The sequence below is a fragment of the Agelaius phoeniceus genome, chromosome 7, assembly GCF_051311805.1.
Source record: "Agelaius phoeniceus isolate bAgePho1 chromosome 7, bAgePho1.hap1, whole genome shotgun sequence".
Classification (NCBI taxonomy): Eukaryota; Metazoa; Chordata; class Aves; order Passeriformes; family Icteridae; genus Agelaius; species Agelaius phoeniceus.
The window spans coordinates 37,661,144-37,688,605 of NC_135271.1; the positions used below are offsets into that span (position 1 = coordinate 37,661,144).

A 27,462-nucleotide genomic window follows, 5' to 3' on the forward strand; every position below is an offset into this window, starting at 1 on the left:
CTTATGAATTCATGAACGCCTTACTACCTTTTCCCTTTACATTTGACCTCTACAGCATCTAACAACATCCAATTTGATGTGGTGTAAGATTTGAACTTGTGAGAAACTGCACATTCTTGTTTATTATTCACCCCTTCATGCTGCTCCTCATCACACAACCCTGCCCAGCTCTCTCTTCTCCAGGCTGAAGAGTCCTATTTCATCTCTCCTTGTAGAGAAGAGTTTGTAGCACACCAAGAAACAGAGTGTCAGTTTTAGAAACAGCCATGAGGGCTGAATGACAGACTTACAGACTGTGCAGTCAGAGCTGCACACAGCACCTGCTCTGAGTGGCCCAGAGAGAACACACTTCCTGCAAAGGGCTGGTCAGGCCAAGAAGGTGGTCAATGAATACATCCAACTGGATTTGCATTTCATCTTTTGGAAACTAAAATAGAGGGTTCTGAAGGGATCCATACAGAGCTGGTATCTCGATTTATAAGGGGGAAGATGCTTCTGTAGTTCTCCAGTGCCTCAGTCCCTGCCTTCTCTAAACTTCTCACCCTCACCATTTACACCACATCTGAAAGGGAGACAGGCACCTCCAAGAAGTCAGAGAACCTCAAGAAAACAGAGGGACAAGTAGAAGGGAATCAGGTTATTTTTCGTCAAAGAAAATAATATCACTAACCATAATGGAGTTCAACCACTATTCTAGACATCATGAAATTTGCAAAGAAGATATCCCTAAAAAACCCAGAGCAATAAATTCTGCAATCACATAACTTTCTTCTGAGTTGTAAAAATGAATCATGTGTTTTCTAGAAGCAAAAAGAGCAAATCATGATATATGAATAGGATCTGCTGCTCCTTCTCTGCCATTTCATATATAACTGTACCTATCTATATATATCAGGTTATTAAAAAAAAAACCAACATAACTTTGGGCTACACAGTCCCTACTCACAGCTGCAGCACTGGCTTAGATTGTCTAAGAGATACATCTACTAAAATAAGCTTTCTCACAGGTCTGAGACTTCATGACCTGAATTCCTGAAAGAGTTTTCCCATGATTTTCATGGATTTTTTGGTGTTTTGTTTTTTGGTTTTTTTTCTTTTCATTTATGCACTGTTATTGTTGACATTTCAGAACTCCCAAAGCAAGAACAAGGCACAGCTGTTCCAGCCTCAGCAAATGCAACAGAGCTGGAAGGAACCTGGAAGATCACTCAGTCCATGCTCACACCCCAAGGCAGGAACACCCACATCCATGTTCATTATTTTTCACAGACTCATCTATCTTTTCCTAAAGCCTCCCAGTGACAGAGAGTTGACAGTCACCTCAGGCAGTCTGTGCCACACAGCTCTCCTATACATCCTGGGCAGAAAGGATGATTGTTCCCTTCAGTGCTGCAGCAGCCTTTGAGCACCTAAGACCATTATGCTGCCTCCCCTCAGCAATCTCTTCTGGTTAAAGAACTCAGTCAATCTGAGCTCTGTCAGCCTTGGTGCTGTGACCACTTCCCTGGGGAGCCTGTTCCAGTGCCCAAAAACCCTCTGGGTGAAGAACTTTTTTTCTAACTTCCAACCTAAACCTCCTCTGATGTAACTGCAGGCCATTCCCTCAGGTCACCACAGAGAAGAGATCAGTGCTGGCTTCCCTCTTCCCCTCACTAGAAGTTGTAACTGAGGGAGGTCTCCCAACAGTCTCTTTTTCTCCATGCTGAACAGGCCAAGTGCCCTCAGCTGCTCCTCACACAGCTTCCCTTCAAGGCCCTTCACCATCTTCATTGCCCCCTTTGGATGCTCTCTATCAGTTTAATATCTTTCTCACATTGCAGTGGCCACAGGTGTACCCAGAGCAGAGCAGGACAATCCCCTCCCTTGCCCAGCTGGGGATGCTGTGCCTGATGCCCCCAGGACAGGGTTGTCCCTCCTGGCTGCCAGGGCACTGCTGACTCATATTTAATTTGCCATCAGCCAGGATCCCCCCAGGACTCCCTTTCTGGTCTCCAGCATCTCATTCCCCAGTCTGTCCATACATCCAGGGCTGCCCCATCCCAGGTGCAGAATCAAGCATTTCCCCTTGTTGAACTTCAGACAGTTGGTGATTGCCCAGCCCTCTCATTTGTCAAGGCTCTCTGCAGGGCCTCTCTGCCTTTCAGGGGGTCAACAGCTCCTCCCAGTTTTGTACCATGTGTGAGCTTGCTCAGTATCCCTTCCAGTCCTATGTCCAAATAATTGATGAAGATGTTGAAGAGCACAGGGCCAGGATGCCACTGGATTTCCTGGCCACCTGGGCACTCTCTGGCTGGTCCAGCCTCTGTCAGTCAGCACCCTCAGGTCCTTCATTACATCACACATAACTTTTTTTTGTCTGTGTGATTGATATATTTAACAAGAAAGGTGGCATTATGTAAAACAATCCCACTCTTATTATGTTTGGATCATTGCCCTAAATAATTTTATGGTATGAGCACAGACTAATGCCTGTCATCCTTGGGACAACAAAGATAAGGAAGATATTTTCAGTAGCACCACCAAGTTGCACTTAGCCTTGACTTGGTGACAGTGAAGGCACTGGAGATGTCCCACAGCACCTCTGCACCATACCAGAAGAGTTCTCTTTTGTTTCTACATACAGTCACACAAAGTGCTTTTAAATGCTTCATTCAAATAATCCGTTCCTCCAAGAAAAGATGACATTTTGCTTCCTTTTGTAAAATTAGCTGCATCTTTTTCCATTCTATCTTGGAGTGACAGAATTCCATCTACCTTTTCAGGCACACCAAGTATGAAATTCACATTCCCCTGAATTCAGCCATCATTAAATGTGGAAAGAGCCAAGATCAGCCAAGTCAGTAATTTCTCCAAAAAAATGAACAAAAATGAACATACAAAGATGAGCACAGAGGTCTTGCATCACAAACGTTTTGCCCACTTATCAAAAGACTGCATCTCCAGCAGACTGATCCCTCCTATAGGAAGGAATAATGGAAATCAGCCAGCAACTTCATCTAAGTAACATGTCTGAAAAAACATTAAATGCTTACAGTCCTAATGCATTTCCAAAATATCTTTATTACTCCCCTAACTATTTGAAGCACATGAAATTTCCAGCACTTTCATTTCTACTTTTCAGAACAAAACAACCCAAAAACCACCAAAAACAGAAACAAAAAAAACCCCACAGAACTTCCTACTCCACATACTAACTTCAAAGTACACATTTGCATAAATGATTCAGAAATATTTAGACACTAAAAATCCATAAGAAGCAAAAGAGATTATAAAATGCTTTAAAAAAAATTGGTTTCTTATTTCCTCTCTGCTGTTTATGGGAAAATCTGGGGTTCTTGTCAGGTTTCATCTCAGGAGGGATGTGGATCACTATTTAAACTGAAATGTTTCTCTGGCAGATGCAGACATTCCATCATTATATTGTCCCACTAAATGGGCAGTATTGCACACGAGATGTACCATATCCTCATCATGAACGTGCTGTAATGGCTAACAAGAAAAATTGTAGATGATTTATTTAAGCAGAACCAACTTATATATTAAGGGTATGACATGTTCTGATGAATCAACTAATTTTTCCTTCTCTTTCATTTCCTCTAGAACTTCAAAGCAATCAAATGTTGTTTATGCATAAAACTTAATCCTTTCACCAATCTATAGTTTGATTGAATTTGCATACTCTATTTCCTATAAGTCAATGTGAAGAGAGCCTCATGTAATTGAAACCATTTCCCCTCCAGTCCTCCTATCTTTGTTGCAGTATTTTCTATTAGTAGCTCTATTATGCCTAATATCTGTAATGTTGGCAATCAGAATTTTCACTTAATGCAACCTGTATTTATAAACCACTAGGATGAAAAAAGAACAAATACAAGAAAGAGGAAATAATAATTACCTGTCTTTGATGCCACACAGATCAATGTGTAAATCACTGAAATTCCCCAGGGAGCCTTGCTGAACTAAAATGAGGTCCTTGGGCTGGTTATCAATAAAGATGAGCCTCATACAGCCTTGAAAAGCAGTAATGGGATTTAAACACTGGGAATCGGTGAAATTGTCAGGGCACCCTGTGGGAAAAAGAGAAGAGGCAGAGAAGAATATTGGAATGTTCAACTATTTCTGCTGGGATTTCCTGATGCAAGAACTCAGAGGCTTATTATTCCAAATGTTTTTATTCCTTTTGCTATGCAACCTCCTGTGTTATAAATCCTCTAGTTAGGGGAAAAAAGAAAAAAAGAGAGAAGCCAGCCACTGAAAGTATCACAATATGAGATTTTCACCTTGTGAAACATACTTGTGTTGAGCAAAATCAAAATGTGATTTTTTTTTCATCTCTTTAAACTCCACAGCAACTAAAACATGAGTTGTCAAAAGAGTTGTACAAAATGTAAAATCATTATGTGTTAAATTCTGCTGCTGAAGCAATGTGCAGATGAAATCTTGTGGGCAGCAAGAAAGCCATTTGTATCTGAGCCTCCCCAGTATTTAGACAGCTCTGAGATCCAAACCTCCCGTACATCCTCACTTAGTGCTGCATCCACAGGGTTCATCAAGATCAGAACCATACTACAGTAAGCACTACAAAGAAATATATTAGATTAAAAGACAGTTAATGACATTAATGTTTGCACTCCGCTCCAAAAAGCAGAATATCGTATTTTCCAAGACTTTTTTTCCCTTTTCTAAATTGAGCTAAACCTATCTTCATTTTCCACAAGAGCTTTGTACATAAATACCTTTGAAGATTTGAGCTGCATGCCACCTAAGCTCCAAAAAGTCACTGAGCCTGATCAGGACAGTGGTTTCTACAGGAATGCTGATAACATTAATAATTCTAAGGCCTTTTAACCAGGAAAAAAAAAAGAAACAAAAAAAAAAAAACACAAAACCAAAACCACTCATGGTTAATAGAGTTTGTAGATTTTGCATATATTGTCAGATAGATGTAGGTACCCATTGACTACCACTACCAGTAGTCCACTTTTACAGCTCAGCTTGCAGTTCTGCTTGTGCTCTCTCTGCCAGGCTTGACCAACACCCTTCAACCTGTCCATGGTGCTGAATGCACTGCAATTTAATCACTCCTTACCTTTTGCTCTTAGCTGCAAGCGGTGCACCCAGGGAGAGCTCTGTGGTGAGCACCTGAGGATCTACATTACGAAAACTTCCCTGCAACAACCTACCTCCAAAATAATAGCTGTTCCCAGAGTAGATCCTGGAGACAGTGGTTGCATGGCTGGCGGTGGCAGCGTCGCTATCCAGCGTCAGGGTAATGCGATGCCTTCTGGCATTGATGTTAACAGAATGCCAAAGCCCGTCGTGGAGATTAGTGCCTGGCAAAAAACGTGGACAAAGTGAAGAAAAGACGTGCAGGAGACAACTGCGCTCTTCAAATCTCCTCTTGCTTCCAACCTGTGGCCGCAAATACGCAGCTGAGCTATAAAAGGGGAGAACTGGAGCTGAAAAGAACTCATTACTTCTGGAAACAAGCTGGCATAAGAGAAAGGGCCCAGGAAAAGGGAAGTTTTGAGAGTATTTAAGTAGGTCATCTCACGTTTTAGTCTAATCTTGTACTACTGCAGGCACTCATCAAACTAGCCCAATCCTTCACCTTGCTGGTAACACACTGTTACCATTTTGGGAATCTTTATGTCTATCTTCAGTGTGTTGGTAAATGCCTAAAAGTCTAAAAATGTGCAGAGATCTCTACTGAGCTTCTGGTACTAAGCACATGTGTGAGGTTGCAGAAGATTAGATTCAGTGAGACATTCATAGCCTGCTCTCAGGCTCCAACCTGAAACCTGAATGACTTCAACAGGTATCAGGATTTGTGTTTCTTAAAACCCTCCACCACCAATGCAGCACATGGTACTATTAATGGATGTACAGAAGTTGGATTTCTACATGGATGTTCTGAGAACTGGCATTGTTGCTCTGGCCAGGAACCTCTAAAGTTTGAGGGATACTGGGCAGTCTCCTTCTCTTCCAGACACTCATGTGAAGTGGGAAATTACCTGTCTTGTTTCCTTATTCTGAAAATCAGTGCTGCATTGTGTGGCTCTTGAAATATCACCACAGAGCTACAAAGAAACTCCACATCCTCTATTCTGACAGCCGTGGGAATCAGTGGGGAAGCTTCTGAACCCACACACAGAGGTGCAGATCAAAAGCAACCTCATTACAGTTCAAAATATGCTACCATCAGGCTGAAGTCACTGAGATCAGGCACAGACAACTAGTATTTACTCCCCACCCTAACAGAATATTTTTGTTAATGTTGCTTTCATAGAAAACAAACAAGCACTTAGGAACACAAAGAGGTGCAAGAACAGTTCAAAACAAAATAAAAAAAAAGTGGGTGTTAGGTGTGTGTAAAACCATTTCATCACAAATTTCAAAATGAAATTTACTCAGTAATGGCTGTTAACACATGCACAATTACCATAGAATTAGCGGTTGGTTTTCCAGCAAAAAAATGGATTTTCAACTAGAAGTGCAGTTTGAAGTGGAATATGTTGTTAAGGTTTGAAATAATTACAAGAGGAAATAGATCCCATTTGGGGGGAAAACAGGTCCATTATTGACCAAGCATAAGTTTATTGTGAGTACCTGACATCTGCAGAACATGGCACAAACACCTCCTGCACATTTCCCATGTACGAGTAGGCAGTTTAGCATGTTTGGATAGGCTGGACTCAGGTTCATTATTTCAGAACTACATAAAAACAAATGCACCCAACCAAATATTGACATTGTCTCAGCTTTGTCAAAAATTTCATTAGGACTGCAATAAAGGCTGGAATCTGTTTTCAGTGCTCAATTGCAGCAAGCTATGGCTGTAGCAATCTACATGAGTAAGGATAGATGCAGAGCTGCCTCATTTTCAATCATAAAGGGGAATGAAACATGCATACAGAACAGCTCTGCTTTGACAACTCTGTCAGTTTTTTATCTCTGCTTCTTTTAATAGATACATCTGCCCTCTTTTAGTCTGTACAGGGAATATTTTAATATTACATGTTTTTAAACATCTGCTCTTTTAGAAAATATATTATTATTGTTGTTATTATCATCATAATTATTATTATTATTATTCTCTCAAATTTTACATCAGAGAGGCAGCCCTATTTTACCCTCTTGCATCCCACCAGCTTCACTACACAAAGCAACTTGTCAAGTGGCTAAGAAAGCCTAATAGGGAGCATAAGGAGAGGAAGCCAATGGTCAGCCACTCTTCTGAGTTTAGCATAAAGGGGGAGTCCAAAGCTACAGTCAGAGAAAGAAAATCAGCTCTGAGCCTCCCTTAATTTCTGCTGGGGAAAGATGACGTGGCTGAGCTGGCTCCCAGCTGATTTCAGCACAGTCTGAAGATGGGAACAGGAAGGGCTTCATGAGACCTGACTGAAGAAAATTGAGTGTGACTGCTTAAGAACATAGAGGCTCAGCTAACTGTCAGTGAGATTGAGTCTGGAGATTTCAGGATGCCAATTTTCCAAGCTTAGATCAAGCTGTACAGAGTGGCTTTACCACCAGAAAGCAAGAGAAAATTTAAAAGAGAAAGAAAGATTGTGTGTTTCCTTATTGCTTGATCCTTTCATCCCATGGAGCTGAACCTTTGTGTTTTAGAAGCAGACAAGGGAAAGTAAACAAGAAATAAACACCTTCAGAGATTTCCACTGGGTTCTCAGTCTCCTTTTGAATTAGTAGCATCAATCTCCCACCATGGAGGTAAACCAAGAGATGTCCTGAGTTTTCAGACAGCTCGGTGAACAGAAGCAAGCCATCTTTATTCCACGTTCGGAACTGGAAGCTGACTGACAAACCGTCAATTTGAGCAGTGCCGGGCAGCAGCAAGTAGCTTCTACTGGCACTCACAAAGGTGATAGGAACAATTTGTGGTTCTGAGCAAGAAAAGGTCACATTTCCCTGCAAAAAAAATAAAAAATAAAACATAATCAGTATGACTTTTATTCAGTCATCTCAAAATATCTTCAGTTAAATAAGCTCGTTGGATTTCTAATCGCCCTCAAGGCTGAAATAGGTATTATTATTCAGACACATATCTTTGGAAATCAATAGGAAATGTATCTGTCCATGTTGGGAAAACATACCTAACTTCAAAATTTTACTTTTATCCCAAATGCTGGGGATCAAAAATCAAAACCTTACTATTTAGAAGAATCTAAATGTAACCAAACGTCCTTATCAATGCCACACCTTAGTTGAATATCTCAGTCACCCAGCCCTCAAATCAATTTGCAATTTGTCCAGAAGAGAAGCACATTTACTCAAAGCAGTCTGCAGAATCTGCACTAGCTTTTATCACTGTAGCTGATGGAAGAAATTACTCCATCAGTTTACTCAGCCACTGTAGATTACCCCACCAGGTTAATCAGGCCATGGTATAAAACCTTAACAATATATAAAGCCAGGATGCACTTAAGGAGCCACGTCTTTCAAAGCCACTCCAGGAGAGAATTGTTGTAGCCAGCTGCTTTGAACATGGCTGCTTTCTGCTTTGTAAAATACCAGCTGTAATCTGATAAAAGCATTGGAGTGTAAGGCTTTCTCCATGATAACACTTCTCATCAGAGCCTGTACCTCACTCTAACTGGATAATTATAATGAACAGCACTTGATGGATGTGCGGGAAGTTGCACAGTGCTTGGGGAATTCCTGCCTGCAATCTCAGACAGATGATGAAACTGTTCCCTATCACTTTCAAACGTCTTTCCAGTCTTTATTTTTTTAACAGGAAATAAGGTGCCAGAAATAGACAAAGTTATCACTGGATGAAGCAATCCTTGATAGATACTTATCTGTATGGAGCTATCTGCATAGTACCTGTTAGATTCAGAATGCTACCAACCACATTTGGCAAAAGGAACCCATGGGTATATCATAATACAATGTGTTTTGAGATATAATCCAAAGCCTATCTGAACGCCACTGAACATTACTCAGGTGGGAAGTAGGATGAAAATTTGGTCTCAGCCTTTAAAAGGTTTCTTCTACCAGCTGGGATTTGCTGCACGAAGAGACGGCACAAACTTTTTTTTTGCTATTGTTACATTTCTACCTCAGTTTTAATCAAAATTCAGGCCAGAAGTCTTGTCCTGAGACATGATCAGCAAAGAGTTCTGACTGCAATGCCAATGCTGGGACATATGGACAGGAGCTACACATCTCTTCCCTTGCTTAACCTGGTCAGCCTTCAAGCTCTGAAGTCTGACCTCAACTTTAGCCTCTCCATTGTCTAAACTGAAGCAGAGCAGGTGTCGTTCTACACACCATAAGAACAGAGAGCTGGAAATGCACAAAGCTGGTGCTGCAATATTCTGTGTAAATGGGATTAAAGGTGCTTGTGTAAGACAGACAAGAGGTGTGCCTGCCTTTTGGGGGGGTTCTTTTCAGGAGGTATTTTTGTTACTCTTATTCAAAAATTGAGACCTCCATGACATAAGGGCCATAAGCAATTGCAGTCAGGACTAAAAACTAGCAAGGATTTGTGAAAAATAAAAGGAAAAAAAAAAAAGAAAAGTTGAGTAAAACAACTGATGCCCCAAGAACTTAAATCAATTCAACTGATTAATTTAGGAGGGAAACAACTTAAACCAGCATTCCAGAGCAGAGCCAGATTATGTAGTTAATACACACCAACAACAGTTGTTGACACCCTTACACTGACCAACCTGTCTACCTCCCTAGAGACAGTAACATGAAAACCTGAAAAAAGACACACAACTGTTACTTTGAAGTAGGATGGGTTCCCTTTAAAAAAATTATTAAATTTTCTGTGAGTGTGATTTTCAATCAAAATTTTCCAGCAGGTCTAAGTCAGAAAAGTAAACAGCTGCCTCTAAGCCTTCATCTGATCATGAGCATTTTGCATTAATTGGCAGCAGTTCTGGAACTCTCCAGAGTATATGCCAGATATCTGGAAGACACTTGATTTTATAATTGAACCCGATTTAACTGAAAAGTAAGAGCTCATTGGCTAGGAAATGGGATAAGAATGGTCTAATCCCTAGAGCAAATAAAGGGGACGTTCAGCTCTACCCAGCTGCTGGAAACTCTAGCTATCGTGGCATTTGAGAATTCCATTGAGTCCATCTCCAGACTGATTAACAACTCCTCTAACAAGCACTGAAATCTTAACAAAATAGTTCTTATTGTTCTTACAAGAGAAAACTTCTGAGCCTAAAAATGCAATCAAGATACTTGCAATTTTTTCACTGGCTGCCATGACAGCTGTCTTAAGAAAAGAGTAGAAGCAGCCCAGATTTCTGCAGGCAGGGTACAGCTTTAGAGGTGGTTCTTGTTCAAGTGAGATGCGGAATGAACAGGCAGCAGCATGTTACAGCATTTTAAAGAAGAACCAGAGCCTCTCCTATTAAAAGAGAATGGAAGAACACAGTTGCTAAGTGATGAGGACAAAAGTGGATTACATAGAAGATCCTCTGAGCCATAAACTTCATCCAAAACTGACTGGAAACTTTCCAGTGACTTCTGTGGGACTTCAATAAAACCTGTATAACTTTAATGAACAATTTCAGTCATTTCTGGCCCTTCTTCACGTAGTATTATGTACTGTTCAATGAAAAGAGAAGACAACACCACAGTCAGGGCAATTGGTAACAAGTTCCTTATACATCCTCCTTGCTCTCAGAGAATACTAATCAAAAATAATATGCACTTGGGAAATTATTCAAACTGACAGCTGCACTGCAATTCTCAGCACTTAGCCTACCAGAGGATCCAGGCCAAGATCACAGCTTGAAAAGAAAGAACAATAAATGAGTATTTCTGAGCTCTCATTCTACCTGCAGGTTAGAGCATCAAATGGGCACTTAAACTTTCCTCATTAATCACTCTGTGGATACTGTCCAATAAAAAGGGTATCTTGCTTTCTGCAGAGGATTAGAAAGGATGATTTCATATGACAGGTAAAGGGACTAAGATCCCAGGCCTGGCTGAGATACAAATGTGGTAACCTGGCAAGAATATCTCCAGCTGGGAAATTGGAGGACTACTTCTAGCTGTGAAGGGACTGAGTTTGCAGATGAATTTACAAGGAAAGTAACAGAAGAAAAAGGTGACCTTTGATGCAGTTTTAAAAGGCTAAGATGAAAAATTGGACTTCAACTCTGAGAAACTGGATTTTGAGAATGAGGGAGGTTCCTTCAAGCCCTGTTTTTAAATTAATTCTCTCTAGCAGAACAAATGTCAGGAGACCCACATATTTCATGTACTTCTCAAGACCATGCTGAACACTACATGAAAAGCAAATCAAAGTGAGATACCAGCTCCAGCCTTCTGAAATACTGCTGCAAACTGTCTTCAAACAGGATATGGGAGCACCAAGGTGCACAGTGTTCCTTCAGTTAGGATGGGTCCACTGAGTGAGCAACCAGTCCATCCCAAGGGCAGGGGACCAAAAGTTCCTGTACTGAGATGGGTTTCTGTTTCTCTGAAAAAAATTTCAATATGGAAATCTGAAAGCTTTCCTGGTCCAAGTTACATTGAAACTAATATGGCCCTGTGATAATCAATCTCGTGATAGAGAACTGGCCTATCTCCACTTACTGCAGGTACCATGAATTCCAACAAAATGTTAATTGTTTGTCACATTGATTTAAGTTGCTTACATTAAAATAATATTCCCAATGGAGGGAAAGTAACATTTTACAAAAAATAGAGAAGACTTAGAAGAAACTGAAACATTGTGACAACATGAGAGAAAAAGGGATTAGATGCTTGGCTGGACCTTTCTGAATGTTCTTTATCTCAGACTCCTAAACTGACTGTGTCACTGGTCAGAAGCAGAACAAAGGATTTTAGCATTTTTATGCCCATAGTAACTGTACATTACTGTTTCATTTCATGGTGCAATAGTTAAGAGATGCTGACAAAAGATGAGAGCAAATACAGAAATATTTTGGAAACATTCTACATTGTTTTTCTCAGACAGGAAAAGGGGGAAAAAAGACCACAGGAGGAAACACACATACACAGAAAATAGCGACCACTTAATATTTTCTCTCTGTGGTGTATTGACTTTGTCTGGATGCTAGGAAGAAAACCCTCTTGTGTCAAGAGAAAGGCAGTTCAATAAAGCAAAGGCTGCACACAGAAGCAAAGGAAAACAAAAGACTTAATTTTTACTTTCCATGAGCAGATGATGCCCAGATACTTCCTAGGAAGCAGGGCTTCAGCATGTGTAGGAGTTGCTCTGCAATAATGAATGCCTTCCTTTTTCTCTTGGCTTTTATTGCTGAGCAGACTCATTTGGTGTGGAATATCCCTTTGGTCAGTTTGGATCAGCTGTCCTGGCTACGTCTCCTCCCAAGATCTCACCCACACCCAACCTCCTGGTGAGGGAGAATATTCACTTTAAGCAACAAGTAGGAATGAAGCCAGCCTCTCAAATTCACCTTGCTAGAAGTGAATAAGATAGATGTGTTAGATCAAACTGGCAAATTATTACAGTCCAAGTCCAATTTTGCTCCACTTCAAGGTAAAGTGATCTACAGCTTATTAGTTTTTATTGCCTAGAACAAAATGCAGCAGCAATGAGATTTTTTTCCTTCATTATTATTATGAAAACAGAATCACATCTAACTTAAAAAAGAAAGGTGTATGGAAGGCAATTCCTATCAGCATTTTTCTTTTTTTTTATGTATTAGTTTCCTTTAATAGATTTTCCTCTTTTAAATTCCAATTATCTGTGTATCATAGCACAACACCAGCTTAAATGGTTGGTGTGAACTGCACACAATCCAGGCTCCTGACTGTGATGGGCTCAGCTTCTGTTATGCCAAGTGCCAAAGAGTTCCTAAGGCCTTACCAATAGGAATAAGACCTTAAAAAATATACTAAAGCCTTGGCTTTGCAGAAAATTACATTTTCTCCCATTTTCCTTATCCCCTGCTAGCTCCTATGACAATAATTAGCCATCTCTCTTCCTCTCCTACAGGGACTAACAGCCTTATCACCTCCCACCTTGAAACATCCTCCTCTGCTCAGCAGGCACTAACTGCCCTATTCATTCAATTTGACTAGCCAGATAATGTAATAAATGAAACCCTGAACAATTGTTTCTAACCTGTAATTTGCTGAAGTCTGATGACTCTCAAAAAAGCCTTGTTTGCTCAGAAACATGTCATTTTTTTCTGCATGTCATCCAGAATTATTAAAAAATATGGTCTCTCTCCCCGAAATACTTGCTTCATTTGTTGCCATCACAACTATCAAAATCCTAACACAAAGAAACTTTTATATCAAGGAGAGTTTATTAATGCAGCTATGTGCTGGATTATACATTTGCAAGCTGAAACTCTTTAGAATTGTGGACAAAGCCAACTGAAATCAATGGGAAAGATGTTATTTAAATAGACTTTATTTCACGACCTCAATTGAGGTGACACACTTAATTTCTTTCAAAATAATCCTGTTATACCCTTCAGGAACAATAAAATAGGACCTTAGAATGAATGCTATTTATATAGACTTCCTTGCTATTCCACATTGCAGGTAGAATGCAAAGGAGACTCCTCTGAAGACCCAGATACCACAAAGAAAGATAGAAGAAAATATAAAAACCTGTTTTTAAAAGAACCAAATATTTCTAGAATCTGAGTTCACCTGCCTTATCTAAAAAATAACAAATTCCATTCTCTCTTTAATTGTGTGACCCAACACTTTCATTAAATAATTGAACAAAATTTATTTTTTTAGAAATTCATCTTGGTCCACAGAAAGTTGTGAAAAATGTCACTGAAAACTTCCAACATTTTTATATAGGATTCCTATAGTCTTATTGGAGCACCAATAATAGGAAAAAAATCTAACTTGTGATTCTCCAAACCTTAGGAGGGGCCTTCACAAATCACCAGCCTGATGTTCACAGATAGATCAACACTTGCCAGAGCACTTTGGTAGAACGAGACATTCACAGACAAGTAAATTCTTCTCAGGATGAAGGTATCTCAAATCAGCTTAATAAAATAGCATGTTTGGATTCTCTATAAAGAGAATGAATTATTAGTTTACATTCTCCTGTCACTAGGTATCTTTCCTTGCTCTTTGATGCTGGCAATTGGTTATTTCCCCAAGGCACTACAGTGATACATTTACATGTCACCACATCCCTCGCTGTGCTGAGCTGTCACTCTCACATTCAGCATGGCAGGCCAGCGTAGAAATTCAAGCATACCTGAGAGCTGACAACTTCTGCCTTACAGTAGTACCCTGCACTCCTCTGGAGCCAGCACAGGCTTTGCTCTGCTAAACAAAAATGCAACTCCAATTTCTATTAGCCAGAGGTAATGGGAGAGAAAGGGAGATTGTGTTTTACTCAATTTCAGTGAGTAAGTAGGGTGGAACACTGAGAAGACCAAACACAGCATCTTTTCATGATCTCCTCATTTCTTTTCATGAGCTAGACAACTTCCATTTTGGCATCACAAATCAGTGAAGCACAAAAAGAAGTTAAGATACTGGCCACAGGTCACATTCGAGCAGTTGCTAAAGGTGCAACCAGAGTCTAGCATTAATGGTGCTAGATTCCACCCATCCATGGTGGAATGGATTCTATATTTTCAGGAGGCTATAGTTATTGTTTTCTCTTATGTCCCCCCTCAACCAGATGCATTTAGCAATTCTCAATGGATTTGTTTTCCTAAAACTTGTCCCATCTCTTCTTGCATCTATGTATACTCTTAACAAGCACAAAATCCCTCAATGAAGACTTCTCCATCCAGATATCAAGAGATAAAATTTCCTTCTGTGAAGAAAACTTTCCCTTCTGCTTCTTGTAAATGTGGCTCTTACTTGCATATTTTCTTGCCCCTACTTAATTGCCCAAGAAGTGTAACTGCTGTATGATTTCTCATAATGAGCAGTCTGCACTTCTCTTGTGCTGAGAAGACATTTTGTAAATAGGGCAAGCCTTTATATTACTATTTTAAAGCATTTTATGAGGTTTCCCCAGGGTCTACCCTAGGACCATGACAGTGGTTAATTACTGAAATTTGACTTCTCATAACCTTTTGCAGTAATCACTTGAAAAGCACATAAAAGATTCCGTATCATTGCTCCACATTCAATGATCAAGGGAAGGGAAAACAAAATGAACAGAAAACCCCAAACAAACAAAACAACAAACCTTCCCCCATCCCCCCCCCCCCCAAAAAAAAACCCCAATCCAACAGAAAACCTCAAAAGAAACCCAACAAAAAATCAAACCTGCCAAACCAAAAAATACCAAACCAAAAAAAACAAAAAAACACCCCTAAACCCAAAAAGCCACAAAGCCTAAAACATGCCATCAGGGACAGAAGAAACCCCAGAGAGAAGAAAGATTGCCTGTCCAAACAGACAGTGCTATGTAGGGAGGTTAGGTATCAGGCAATACAAAAATGGAATTCTGAAGGCAAGTTCCAGTTCAAAGAGACAGGCTGCCTCATTATCTTGAGATGCCTTCTCAAGGGGATTTATTGCAAGCCTGAAAACTGCAAATGAGTTACAGAAAAGAACAGGCAGAATGATAATCACAGCCACCACCCAAGAGTACAGTACAAACTACAGCACTCTGCTATTGACAACCTGTAGTTTCTTCCTCTGACTTTAAATGCAGCTGATTTGGGACCATTATTTATATGGGTGAGGAACTACATCATGAGAGGAAACCTATACCTCCAAAGCTGGGGTATCATTCTCCTGCTTGTGTGCAGGATGTCACAAATAGAAAAAAACCAAAGCTGCTATGTATGAAAATCCCTAAGTTTGGCTCACTGACTGTGGCAACATTCACAAAGGCACAGAGAGTGACTGTTGAAGTCTGCCTGCCTTTGGAGGCAAAAAATGATATCTCTAAGCATTAATGGCTTTCTAATCCCAAACCAACCAGTTTGTCATCAAATATCTTTTGCTAAAAGACAAAGGTATTTTGGAGATTAACAACACAGAACCATCTCAGGTGATCTCCAACTTGTGGACAGAGGACATAAATAGGTAACATATTTTTGGAAGGAGTAGTTCCAAGTCCCTGTTACATTTAATCATTCTTCTGTGCTGATCCTTTCATTGCATTTCCACTTCAGATGACCTTAGTGACTACAAAGACATGAAGCAGAGAAGCTTGCAGCTCCCTGTGGATGGAGCTTGTTGCTTGAAAACCTCAATGCACTTTGAGTAAAAGCATTTAGTGCAGAGTAACTCTGGCAGGCAAAACACTAGATTTAACAAGAACAAGTTATTTTAATTTGAGGAAGTTAATTGCTAATGAGTGAGGAAGAGTAGAAAAGGGAAACAGGATCAGCCTGAACAACCTAGAAGTACCTGAGAGTTGCTAGAAACAGCTGGGATGCAAAGAATGTTGGAAAAGATATTTACAGGGCCCATTTCCAATAGAGGGATGTTCATCTAAGAGTATGAGGCACTCTGAGCGTGGCAACACACTTTGCATAGCCAAGCGTCACAGACACAGCACAGAGCAGCTCATAAACCTTGGCAAATGCAGTAAGCAGCCTGCCTCTGGAAACCATGGCATTTAAATCATCACTTATGTGAAAGAGATTGAAGGGTGGAGGCACATCACCACTACCTTAAACTGAGAGAAGGAGCTGGATTCCTAGACCTTTCATCTAGCATTGTCTGAGCCAAGTGTAGTGATAACAGAGTTTCACTGCTTGGAGCCACTTACACCCAGACAATGCCCTTCTGAGAAAAAGTGCATTGCAAAATTTTGCTCTTCCCCTTTAGTAAGGCCTTCCCATTACCCAACCAGCAAAACAACCAGCTGTTTAATGACCTAAGAAGCGGACAAAGGCTCTTTGCTCCCCCATTAGAAAGTAAGCTGAGGGGAAGAGCAATTTAACACAGCTCATAGGATTTCTGCCTTTGAGTCCTCAGTCAGAACAATCAAACTCAAGATTATTAAAGCAGTTTCTCAGTCCCAGGGGAGGATCCTGGAGGCAGTCTTGACTGCCAACAACACAGTGAGGAACTTCTCACCCATCACCGTTCCATTTTCCAGCTCCCTGCCTATTCAGCCTTGCCCTAGGCAGGGAAAGCACAGAAAGAACTTCCTTGGTCTTCTGGCTTGCTTTGTTTTAGGTTCTGTGTTTTCATACACATTGCTACAAACTAGAAGATGCCATGGGAGCCAGAAGGAGTTTCATCTCCATGTTCTCCAAAGACACAGTGTTAGCCAAAAGGCATTTCTCAAAGCACAGTGTAGGAGTAAGACAAAAGCTGAACAGAGTTGAATTAAATATAGTTTGTCAAGGCTGTGGGAGTGTAGTTCACTCTTCTTACAAAATGAAATGTTTGTTATTTTTGTGATATATTTAAATGTATCTGTAATTTTGGACATTACTATGTGTTAAGTTATATTTGTGGTTTATGCTATCAAGCTGGATAAAACTGTAGTTCCTCTTGCTTTACCCCTACCATTCCACATTTAGAGACAGTAGTGCAAAGTCAATGGCTCTCAGAACTGCCAATACATTGAATATAAGGAGCAGCACAAAGAAAACTATTTCCAGTGATAACACGAGTATTTTTTCTCCTCTATAATATGAACTGAAGTATCAAAGTAGAATTCTGCTAGTGCTGTACTTCCCAACAGTGACAGAGAATAGTTCAAAAAGTAAGATTTTATCTGAATTAACCAGGAAAAAAAATCTCTATGACTTCTATCATGCCATTAAATATACACATTTTTATCTTGGAAAAAAAATTTAAAATGTTTCCCCAAGCAAATTCTAATACACCAGGAAAATCAGAGAATTGCATTGGTTTCCACATGTCTCTCAATAACTCTCTCCACAGGAGCCAGTGCTGGCTGGTGTTAACCTCAGCAATATCATTTTAACAAGCTAATTATGCCCACAGCCATCCAAATCTGAACTCTGCTCATTCAATGCAGCCAGCAGCACCACGAGAGCACAGAAAGCATGGAAGCAAAGAAGGAAAGCACATGGCACTGCCTCTTACCACAGTATAGATCTGAGGTTTGCGTCTTTTGGCCAGGTCAATTATATTGACTCCGTTGTAGTACAGGTTCTCAATGCACCCATGGAAATTTTTCCTCTGAAAGGTTCCTGGCTTCCCTGGGACAGGAATCCCTCCAAAACTGAGCTTTTGGAAAGAATAAGAACAGCGTTATTTAGATTATATATGTATGTGTACATATATATCATATTACATTGTGTTATCACCCCAAAAGCAGGAGAGCAGAGCCCCACTCCATTCATCCACTTGGGGTATTATTTAAGAAATAATTCCTACCAACAACATCACTGGGAGCATGAGGCAGGCCCTGACCACCTCTTAGGGGAAATCACAGCTCCCATTGCATTTCTGCTGCTGGAGAAACACTTCTGGCACAGAGAGCTCACTGCTTTGGGAGCAGCTCTGAAGTGCCTTGGCACAGCATCCTAGTGCCACCAGCTCCCCTCCCAGGAACACCCACACACAAGGAAACCTTCCCACAGTGTGCAACCCACAGCCCCACTGGCCCAGAGGGTAACACCAGATTGCAACCCACAGTGCTCAGGAACCTCTGGGTGATGGGGGAATAAACTCTCCCTGCCCTCAGAGCTCTGGGTTTGCCTGGGAGCTGCGGTCACTCCTTTCCCCCAGGCACGTGTTGAGCAGTTCTGGTTTCAGCCAGAGAAGGGCACTATCACATACACAAGTACCCCATTTGCACCTTGCAGTTTCACTGTCCTTTGGTCTTTACAACTGTCCCATGTGGCATTTGGGACTGAGCTTTGTAATGGAGTTTTGCAGGCTACACATTTGCTCAGAAGTTCTGCTGTGCTGTTGTCTCAGTCCTGGCAGATGTTAACACTGTGCAGGTTACAGCTCCTCACTCAACTGGAGGGCTGAAAGTCCTGGGAGGACAAAGAGCCTACGAAAATTAAGCTGCCCAAACACAGCATAATTGTTTAGATTCTGAAGAAAAGAAAGAAAACCAGACTCCACAACCCCAAAAAATTCTGATAATCCTGCCTTCATTTTCCAAATGTCACAGCTCATTTCTAATTAACTTTACTGACCTTTCTGGCAAAGCATTACTGGTAGTACCACTGAAGTTTTACTCATTTTTCCCATCACAGCCAGCAGCATGGTGAGTGATATAATGCAGATGGGGATCCTGCAGCCACACTTGATCAGGACCTGTGCTGCAATCCTGCTGCATCCACTGCAGCAAGAGCATGCACTGCTGTGTGGCACTGCTTACAGGCTGACAGCTCCTGGAACCTGGTCAGCCCTATTCCCCTGTCACAATTCCCAAAGCCTTACCTCAGCTCATTATTACAAAAATAAAGGGCAATTTGGGGGTTATTTTCCTCCCACTCCACCTTACAAGCTGGGATACATAAGCAAGTGAAACCTCCCTGGGTAACCTTGAAAACATTTACTTGAAAACAAGTTCTTAATGAACTTGCACCTCAGTTGTTTTAATTGATCACTTCAGAGAAATAAAGAGTGAACAGACTGCTACTTTACATCACTTGCAGGTTTGTTATTGGCATGAGGGCTTATCTGGTAGAAATGTTTGGTTTTTTTCCAGTGAGAATCATTAGTTCTTTCTAAGAGGCCAGACTTTCCTTCTTTCATGTTCTATTCTTCAAGTCTCCTGCTTAGGGACTCTGTACTGGGGTTTCAAAACCAGAAGAAAAATCAATATCAATTACACCAAAGCATTATTAAGAGAAAACAGTTTCCTTTGTGATTGGTAATAATTTTAATTATGAAAGTAATGATTTTATTGCCCTCATAAGGCCTTTAATCCCTAAAGTGTGCTGAGATAAACTTTCAGTAGACTTCATTGCTGTTACATTTGACTGAAGGACTCTCTCAGTGCAAATGGAGAAAAAACACACTGAAAAACTAAGCTCAGGGGACAAGGTCTGAGTGCCAAAGTAGTTGGTAGTGATGCTGATTTACAACACCTGGAGATCTTTTCTATCATGTTCCCTATTTTTGAACATCTGGAAAAATGTTCTGTAAATTAGATTGGAGCCTGAGTTTCCCCTAGTTGGCACCAAGCAAGAGGTAAGAAATTTTATTATTTTAAAATTAGAAAAGCTGATGACTCAGTTATTTGGTTTTCTCAACTCCATCTTAAAAGCAGTTACAGTTTTGTCCCCTAATAGTTCACCCTAAAGCTGTTGCAGAATCCCACTGTTCCAAGTGCTGACCCTACTAAATGTGCTTATGATTTGGTAGAGCAGTGCAGGGGACAGGTACCACTCTCTCCACCCTGCTTTGTGAAATGCAAAGAAAGGAATTTCATCTGGAAGATGAGAGGAGAGAGCAGGCACCTGCCACTGCTGAGCTGTCTGCTTTTTTCCCTTGGGTGTGTCGGAAAATGATCCTTTCCAGAGAAATGAATTCAAAGTGCAAAGGGGGAACTTGTGGTCTCTGAAGCAGTGAACCATGCCAGCTCAACACACCCAGACAGGGTGATGGCTCTGTGCAAGCATGACCCTGAGCCTTGTGGGCAAGGAAGACTTGGCAGACAAGCACAAGGGGATAAAAAGGAACAAGGGGAATTCGCACGCATTTGCGTCAATGGCCAACAAATGAGGAGCTGCCTTGCATAGAGATATGATGATATTTAGGGGTTTAAGGTACTTTTTAAACAACTATCATCCATAGGCACTGAACTGCTGGGGTGATATAAACTGCACTCTGCCACACCTTGGTCTCATCACAGGGGAGCACACCAGGCTCAGGTTTATGGGAAGGCAGGACGTTTCCTTTGCTGAGCTGCTCTGGCTCCCTAGATCAGCATGCTCTGCAACATGCTCAGATGTGAAGGGAACTGGGTCAAGCTGCTGGTTGTGAGAGTCACAGAATCACAGAATTACTAAGATTGAAAAAACCTCTGAGACTGAGTCCAACCAGCACCCTCATGTTCATGACTAGACCATATCCCCAGGTATCACTTCCATATATCTTTGGAACTCTCCCAGGGATGATGATTCCACCACTTCTCAGGGCAGACTATTTCGATGTGTGACCACCCTTTCAGTAAGGAATATTTTCCTGCTATCCAATCTAAACCTCCTCTGCCACAACTTGAGGCCATTTCCTCTCATCCTGTCATTTGCTATCTGGGAGAAGAGATAGATACCCACCTCGCTAAAACTTCCTTGCATACTGGAGGTCTTTCATTCCTGGTGGGAATACAATAATTTTCACCTGTTCATCTCTATGTGGAGAGCTGTAATTCAAGCAAGTGGTGTCTGGATAGAGGGACAACTCAGAGCTGGAATCCCCACAGTCATGCTCAATTCAATGCAGGGATGGTGCACAGTGATGCCATTAAAATCATATTGGAGATGATAACACAGCTGCTCCCTGAACATTTGACTAGAACCCAGGCTATGACTTCTCATTTATTCAAAGTCTGCCATACTTTGAAGTGCAAACATAATGCAATGCCTATTTGCACAGAGATTTGCCACTTTCTGCCATATATGGAATTATACTGACATAGTTTATGCTGTTAAAGTATGAAAGGAGCTCTCTAGGAAGGAAATATTAAATAATGATCTTGGCTGGAAAGATCATCATATTCATTTTATAGCAATTCATACCTCAACTCACAGGTTATAACCTAAAGGGCTTCACACACCTCATAATCAATATCCAAGTGATCTGAATCCCCCTTTGTTCGGAAGTGCTGCGTGTGCTTGTCCACTGTGAAGTTCACTTGCTTGTTGAAGCGTTCTATGAGAACTGAGTGCCAGTGCTGGTCATCGAGGAGGCTGCCCAAGGTGACAGAGGTGTGGCTGTTACTGAAGTGCAGGTTGGAGTCCCCTGGAGTGGCACAGAGAGGCAGAAGACACCAGAGTTACCTCCTGACTCTTAACTGGAGCATGGGGACTCGAGGAAAGCAAGGAGCAGAGTTCCAGGATGCAAGCCAGGGCTCTTGGAAACAGATCCTTTTCAAAGACTGCCTTAGATTCCTTGGGTCTCTTATTCACACACATGTGTGTATATCCCCCCACCACACACACATTTTTCCCTGTGAAATCCTTGTGATGAACCAGGAGGTGTTACAGATGCTGCACTCACACATTGCAGCAGGCTGGACATTAGTACTTTGTTTGTATCCTTGATTCTGCCAGGCCTTTTTGGTCCTGGTGGCTTAAGAGCTTCCTTTGGGTAACACCAAAATCTTCTGTCTAATCACATTAACAGACCAATCCTGACACTTCACTGTCAACTCTGTGCTTTCTGCATTTTAACAAGAAAATTGTTTAAAAAGAAGGCACTAGTCAGTGAAGCAATAAGAGTGTTTTGTTCAGCTCATAAAAATTCTTAAATGTGGCCTAGCTCTCCAAAAGTATAGATCACAAATCATAAAAATATTTAGGCTGGCAATTTTAACCCAGTAATTTCAAGCACTCTTCTGTTTTCCAGCCGGCTACATGTCTGAACACTTCAGAGCCTCTCACTGAAATGGAGTGTGTATCCTCCTTTACATGTGTATCCTCCTTTACATTCCCACGGAATGGAGAGAACACATGCTCCAAAACTACCAGGCAAGATGCAAGCAGATTCAAGAGAAGTCATCAAAAACCTTGTCATGACATATGAATGCAAAAAAGAGGGCCTGAAATGGCTAAAATTTCGTACACTTGGGGCTACAGCTGAAGAAAAAACCCAACTCGTCTCAAAATACACATTCACAACAGTATCTCCTCTGGAAGTTACAGAATATAATTAACTGTAGTATATTCTTATCCTAGCACAAAAAATTTGTAAGAGGACAATTCAGTGGGGTAGATTCCCCCATTCAGAGCTTTGGGACAGATTTTGGTTCAAGTAACATCCAAATTCCAAATCAGAAAATGATGCATTATTATTTCCAAACTTGGCTGAAAAATAAAGAAGGAAAGGAAGAAAGCACAACCTGGGGACTCCAACAATTAATGAGCTTATGTAAAAATGAAGTCCAACAGCTGTGGAAAATAGTTACTGATTTTTAAAACAAACATAATTAAGCACAAGGGGAAAAATGCCCAACTTAAACCCCTCAATATGAGAAACATGAGCCAGCAGAGACTGCTGAGGCCAGTACCATGGGACACCCACAGATGAAGCCAGTGAAGATTTTGCAGTAAGGCTGGAAGAGGGGGGTATGATCATTCCTACTGGAGTAGTCTCTACCATTATCAAAGTGCTTCAGTGTATCCATCAGGGAAAAAAACAAGCATCCTTCTACAGGAAAAAATTAAGCCAGCCTTTCCTCTGATGCTCTCATCCAACATGATTGCACAGTGATGGCCTTACAGATATTGAAGAAGGAATATTCAGAGTTTTCAGGAAGGAAACATACAGCAGCGTGAACAATGTTTTGACCAGAATGTTATCATTGAAATTCTCTATTCTCAGCTCAGCTCTGAATCAGTGAGTGAATGGAAAAAAATTAGACACAAACCAAAAATAAGCCTTTCCTGCAGTCCAAAGGCCACTTCCTGAGAATGCTGTTCTTAAAATTAATATAAAAATCCCGCACACATGCAAAATTAAAAAAAAAAAAGAAAAAGGAGCTATGTGAAGAATCAGAAGTAGCCATATTGAGCAGTTCTAGTTCTGCCTTGCTCAACACTAGTTAGAGAAGCCAAAGTCTCTTAGCTCAGCTACCATGTCCTGCATGACATCGGCACACAGAACATTCTGTTGATATCAGCTAGAGTCTGCAGATACTGTCTAATAAAAAGAATAGATTTCTATGCAAAACCATAATCCTAATTACCCTTACCCAGGTTGAGGTGCAAGGAGAGCTTCCCTTTCTGCAGTTCCAAGGTTATGTAGTCTCCACGCTGTCCTTCTCCATGGAATAAGACTCCATCTCCCTGCATGCTCTTGAACTTCAAGGAAACTACATCTTTGAATGTGCTCATAAGCTTCTGATTGAACCTGTAGAGAAGTGAACTTCTGCCATCAAAGTCTGCAATATCTGACTCTGGAAGAAAGAAAATGGCAAAATGGCAAGGAGGGCACCATCAGAAGAGGGATTGTATTTTTTTCAGGATCTTTTCAAATACAGTTTGGAGTCAGGTGTTGTTCTGAGTGTACATCCACAGGATGTACAGGTCATTTGGGCAACTACATTTCATCCATTTCCATCCTCTCCCTCTGCTGGAGAAAGGGAACACGAGGATAAAACCAGAACCCCTCTGCACTTGCCTTCCTCACACAACACTTCTCTCTCATTTAAATTTTGAGAACAGAACAGGTGCCTCCCATCATATTCAGATCTCCAGAACATCCCTTGCCACATTTGCTGTTCCTCTCAAATGCATTCAGGATGTTATTCATTACTTTGAACACTTCAGTACTCACTCCACTTTTGTAGCTTCACAAGAGTCTGTTGAGCTGCTCCTGCATGTCAGCCATGCCTGCATGCACCTCTGCATTCTGATAAGGATCCCCTCAGCCACCGAGGGCTGGCTGTTTGCTTGTGATGGGCATTTATCAGCCATGTTTCTGCATGCAAATCGACTAGGCTGGCAGGGATAGTCAAATATCAATTCAAAAAGCTTTTGAAGAGATTTCATGGGAACTGGGCATCTAAACTGATTATACACCTTTGAAAATCCTATTAGAAACATATTTTCCCCTTCAGCCAGCCTCTAAAATCCCAATCACTCTGGTAGGAAACAAGCTTTCTGTTGCTCACTTGCAATTAATATTTTCTTTGGCAGCAGCAGCCTGAAGTACTCTCTCTGCTTTATAAAGTAGTCTTTTAAGCAAAACTTATTTTTAAACAAAATTTTAAATGTATCTCTAACCAGAATATTTCAGGTAGCTTTAAATACTTTTAACTAATATGTTGTACACAAACATCTGACTGACATACATTACTTCAATTCCAATTTCTATCCAACTGCAATTTGACACAATTTATTCATAAAGTATCAATTTTGTCAATTGGTATTTTCTGTTGTTAAGAAAAATATTAAAAAATGAAGAACACCAGAAAATGAAGAATTTGAAGAAAGGTTTACTAAACTACATAACTACTGAGGCACAGGCACAAAGACAAGTAACACCCTCCTAGTGCCCAAGAAGATAGAATGTAGACTCTCTTTGCAAACCATACATTTCAAGGATCAACCAAAGCTATCAGTTTTCTATTTGCTTCTGAGAGGTTCATATGATCAAGACTTCCTGTCAGCAACTGTATCATGATTCAAGTCAGTCATTTAAGTCACCTAAACTCCATTGAGAGCTCTTTTATCCTTTTAAGCATTAACACTAGTTTCATCTGATCCTTTTTACAAACCAAAAATAATAAGAGCTGGGGGAGAGGGTTTTAACCTTTTTTTTTCCTCTCTTTTTTTTTTTTTTTAGTGAAAAAATCAAAGAGGTCTGCAATTAACAACTATTAAGAGCTCAGAAAATAAAACTGCTGTTAACAATTTGTTACCATGGAAACTATCATGAAAATTTCTGCCTATCAGTATGACAGTTTGTACAGGAGTTTGATGGCACACTTACAAACTTGCAGGGAGCACAACATTTCAATTTGATGCAAAATTCTGTAACTCCATAGCCAACTTAATGCCAAATCAGAAAGCAACTGATTTTTTTATGAGACTAAAACTACAAAGAAACTCAGTCCTGGGGAAAATTCACTCTTGAACAAACTAAGACCAGCTTCTTATCTGTGATGTCAGAATTATAATAGGCTGTTTCCCTTCATTTGTGGAACAGTTGCTAGTTTAGGAATTATCACAAATACGAAAGTATTCCTGCCATCTGCTTTTAACTTCTGAATTAGGTGTTATGAAACAGCTTCTTCAGAATTGCTGACTTCTCTCTATTGACACCTTGACTGCCAGTTTCTATAAAGGGAATTAAATTGGTAGTTTAGTTCTTGTGAATTTCCCCTAACTACATTAAATACTACAATTTGGTTAAAGTAAATCACAAGTGTCTTATAAAAATGGTTTCATTTCAACACAGGCAGCAATTAGGAAATAGCTTATAAAGAATTTACAGTCTTTGATTTCCAGAGCATTTTGCAACTAAAGTTGATTTTTCTCCTAGCTCTTAAAACCAAAGGTACTGCAGGAGCAAGGACGCTCTGATTCAATGCTGCTCAAAAAGTGGCCCTTTTAAATCTTATTCCTAAGATCCAAGGCTCCAGCCAGTCTAAATTCACACTTCAGTTCTTGTTCTCAACCCTCCATTAAGCCACAGCATAACGTGATTTCTTGAAGAGCTCTACTGCTGACATTTACAGAGCATATCACAAAGGAAAACTTGTTTCTGAAAAGCTCTGCTCCACTAATTATCAGTTGTGAGCACATTGGCCAATAAATAGCCCTGAATGAAACGAGAATATGTCAAATAAATGCTAACACTGGCAGCCAAAAGTCATTAGTGGCAGTTTGCATGACAACAAATCGTTGGTTCCTGTTAAAAACAGCCACTCCAGAAAACCTGCTTGGTGTTTGCTTAGTGCTTCTGTAGTCCATGTATGTCCATACCCCTCTTCCAGCAAGAGAATGAGGATCCAAAATGTTTCAAGTCTCAGAAAATCTGTAGCAATAACAGACTAAAACACAACATGTGATTTCATCCTGCACTGCCTGCTGGTGTTCTTATGCTCCCTGAAGACAGACTTTATTCATTCTGGGCTCTTCTCTATACTGTCCTCATCAACAAGGCTGTTGACAGGCTGGCAGCAGTGAGAGCACAGAGCCTGCTCGTGCAGCAATCTGCTCCCAGCAGCAGAGAGGATACACAGCCATACTCAAGAAGAAAGCCCTTCCTCCTAGAGACTTTGGGAAAAGTGAACATTTACTTAACAAAGTTATTCTAAACCAAGAATAACTCTAGGAACAGTTGCCATGTGAGACAGGAACTTTCAGTCTTGAGCTTGCACCAATGAACAGAATCTTTAGCTCCTGGCAGAAGGGAAGAGGACAACTCCTGGTCTGAACAGATGTGTGCCCTGGCCACTCACAGCTTTCTGGCCTGAATGCCCCTAAAGCCATGCCCACCTCTCTCTCAGACATGCAAACCAAGGGATGCATGTGGATGACTACTTCAGAGGTGACTGTTCTGCCATGAAGGTTTATCCCTGTCAAAAATCTCAGCTTCATTTTGGTAAGCAAGAATTTGGGTATTTACCTTGGGCATTTGATAACAAACACGATTGGTCAAGGACCATCAGACATTAAGCAGTTCTCTGCAATGACTTATTTTCTATCTCATAGGAAGACAAAGGAGAAGGTGAAGGAAGGTGGGAGAAAAGAAAAAAAAAGAGAGAAAAAACAGAGAGAAAAATAATCCAGTAAAAAATAATTTAATAAAAAGGCACAATATCAGATCATATTCCCCAAAGCAATGACAGCAAAATATGAGAAATCAGAGCCCTGAACTGCAAATGAAGAATTCTGCTCTCACAAGACACCC

The 27,462-nt window shown here is 40.7% G+C and overlaps 1 protein-coding gene across 1 annotated transcript in view; it reads right to left on the reverse strand.

The window, feature by feature from the left end:
• Positions 1-27,462, reverse strand: part of CNTNAP5 (contactin associated protein family member 5) — a 412,329-nt gene that overhangs the window by 120,394 nt on the left and 264,473 nt on the right. Inside the window, exons 6-11 of the mRNA XM_077181609.1 lie at positions 23,795-23,998; positions 21,659-21,843; positions 18,001-18,144; positions 7,662-7,926; positions 5,184-5,333; positions 3,896-4,067 (exon numbers count right to left, since the gene is read on the reverse strand). Of these exons, the coding sequence (XP_077037724.1) occupies positions 3,896-4,067; positions 5,184-5,333; positions 7,662-7,926; positions 18,001-18,144; positions 21,659-21,843; positions 23,795-23,998 (1,120 nt within the window). The remainder of the gene's footprint in view (positions 1-3,895; positions 4,068-5,183; positions 5,334-7,661; positions 7,927-18,000; positions 18,145-21,658; positions 21,844-23,794; positions 23,999-27,462) is intronic.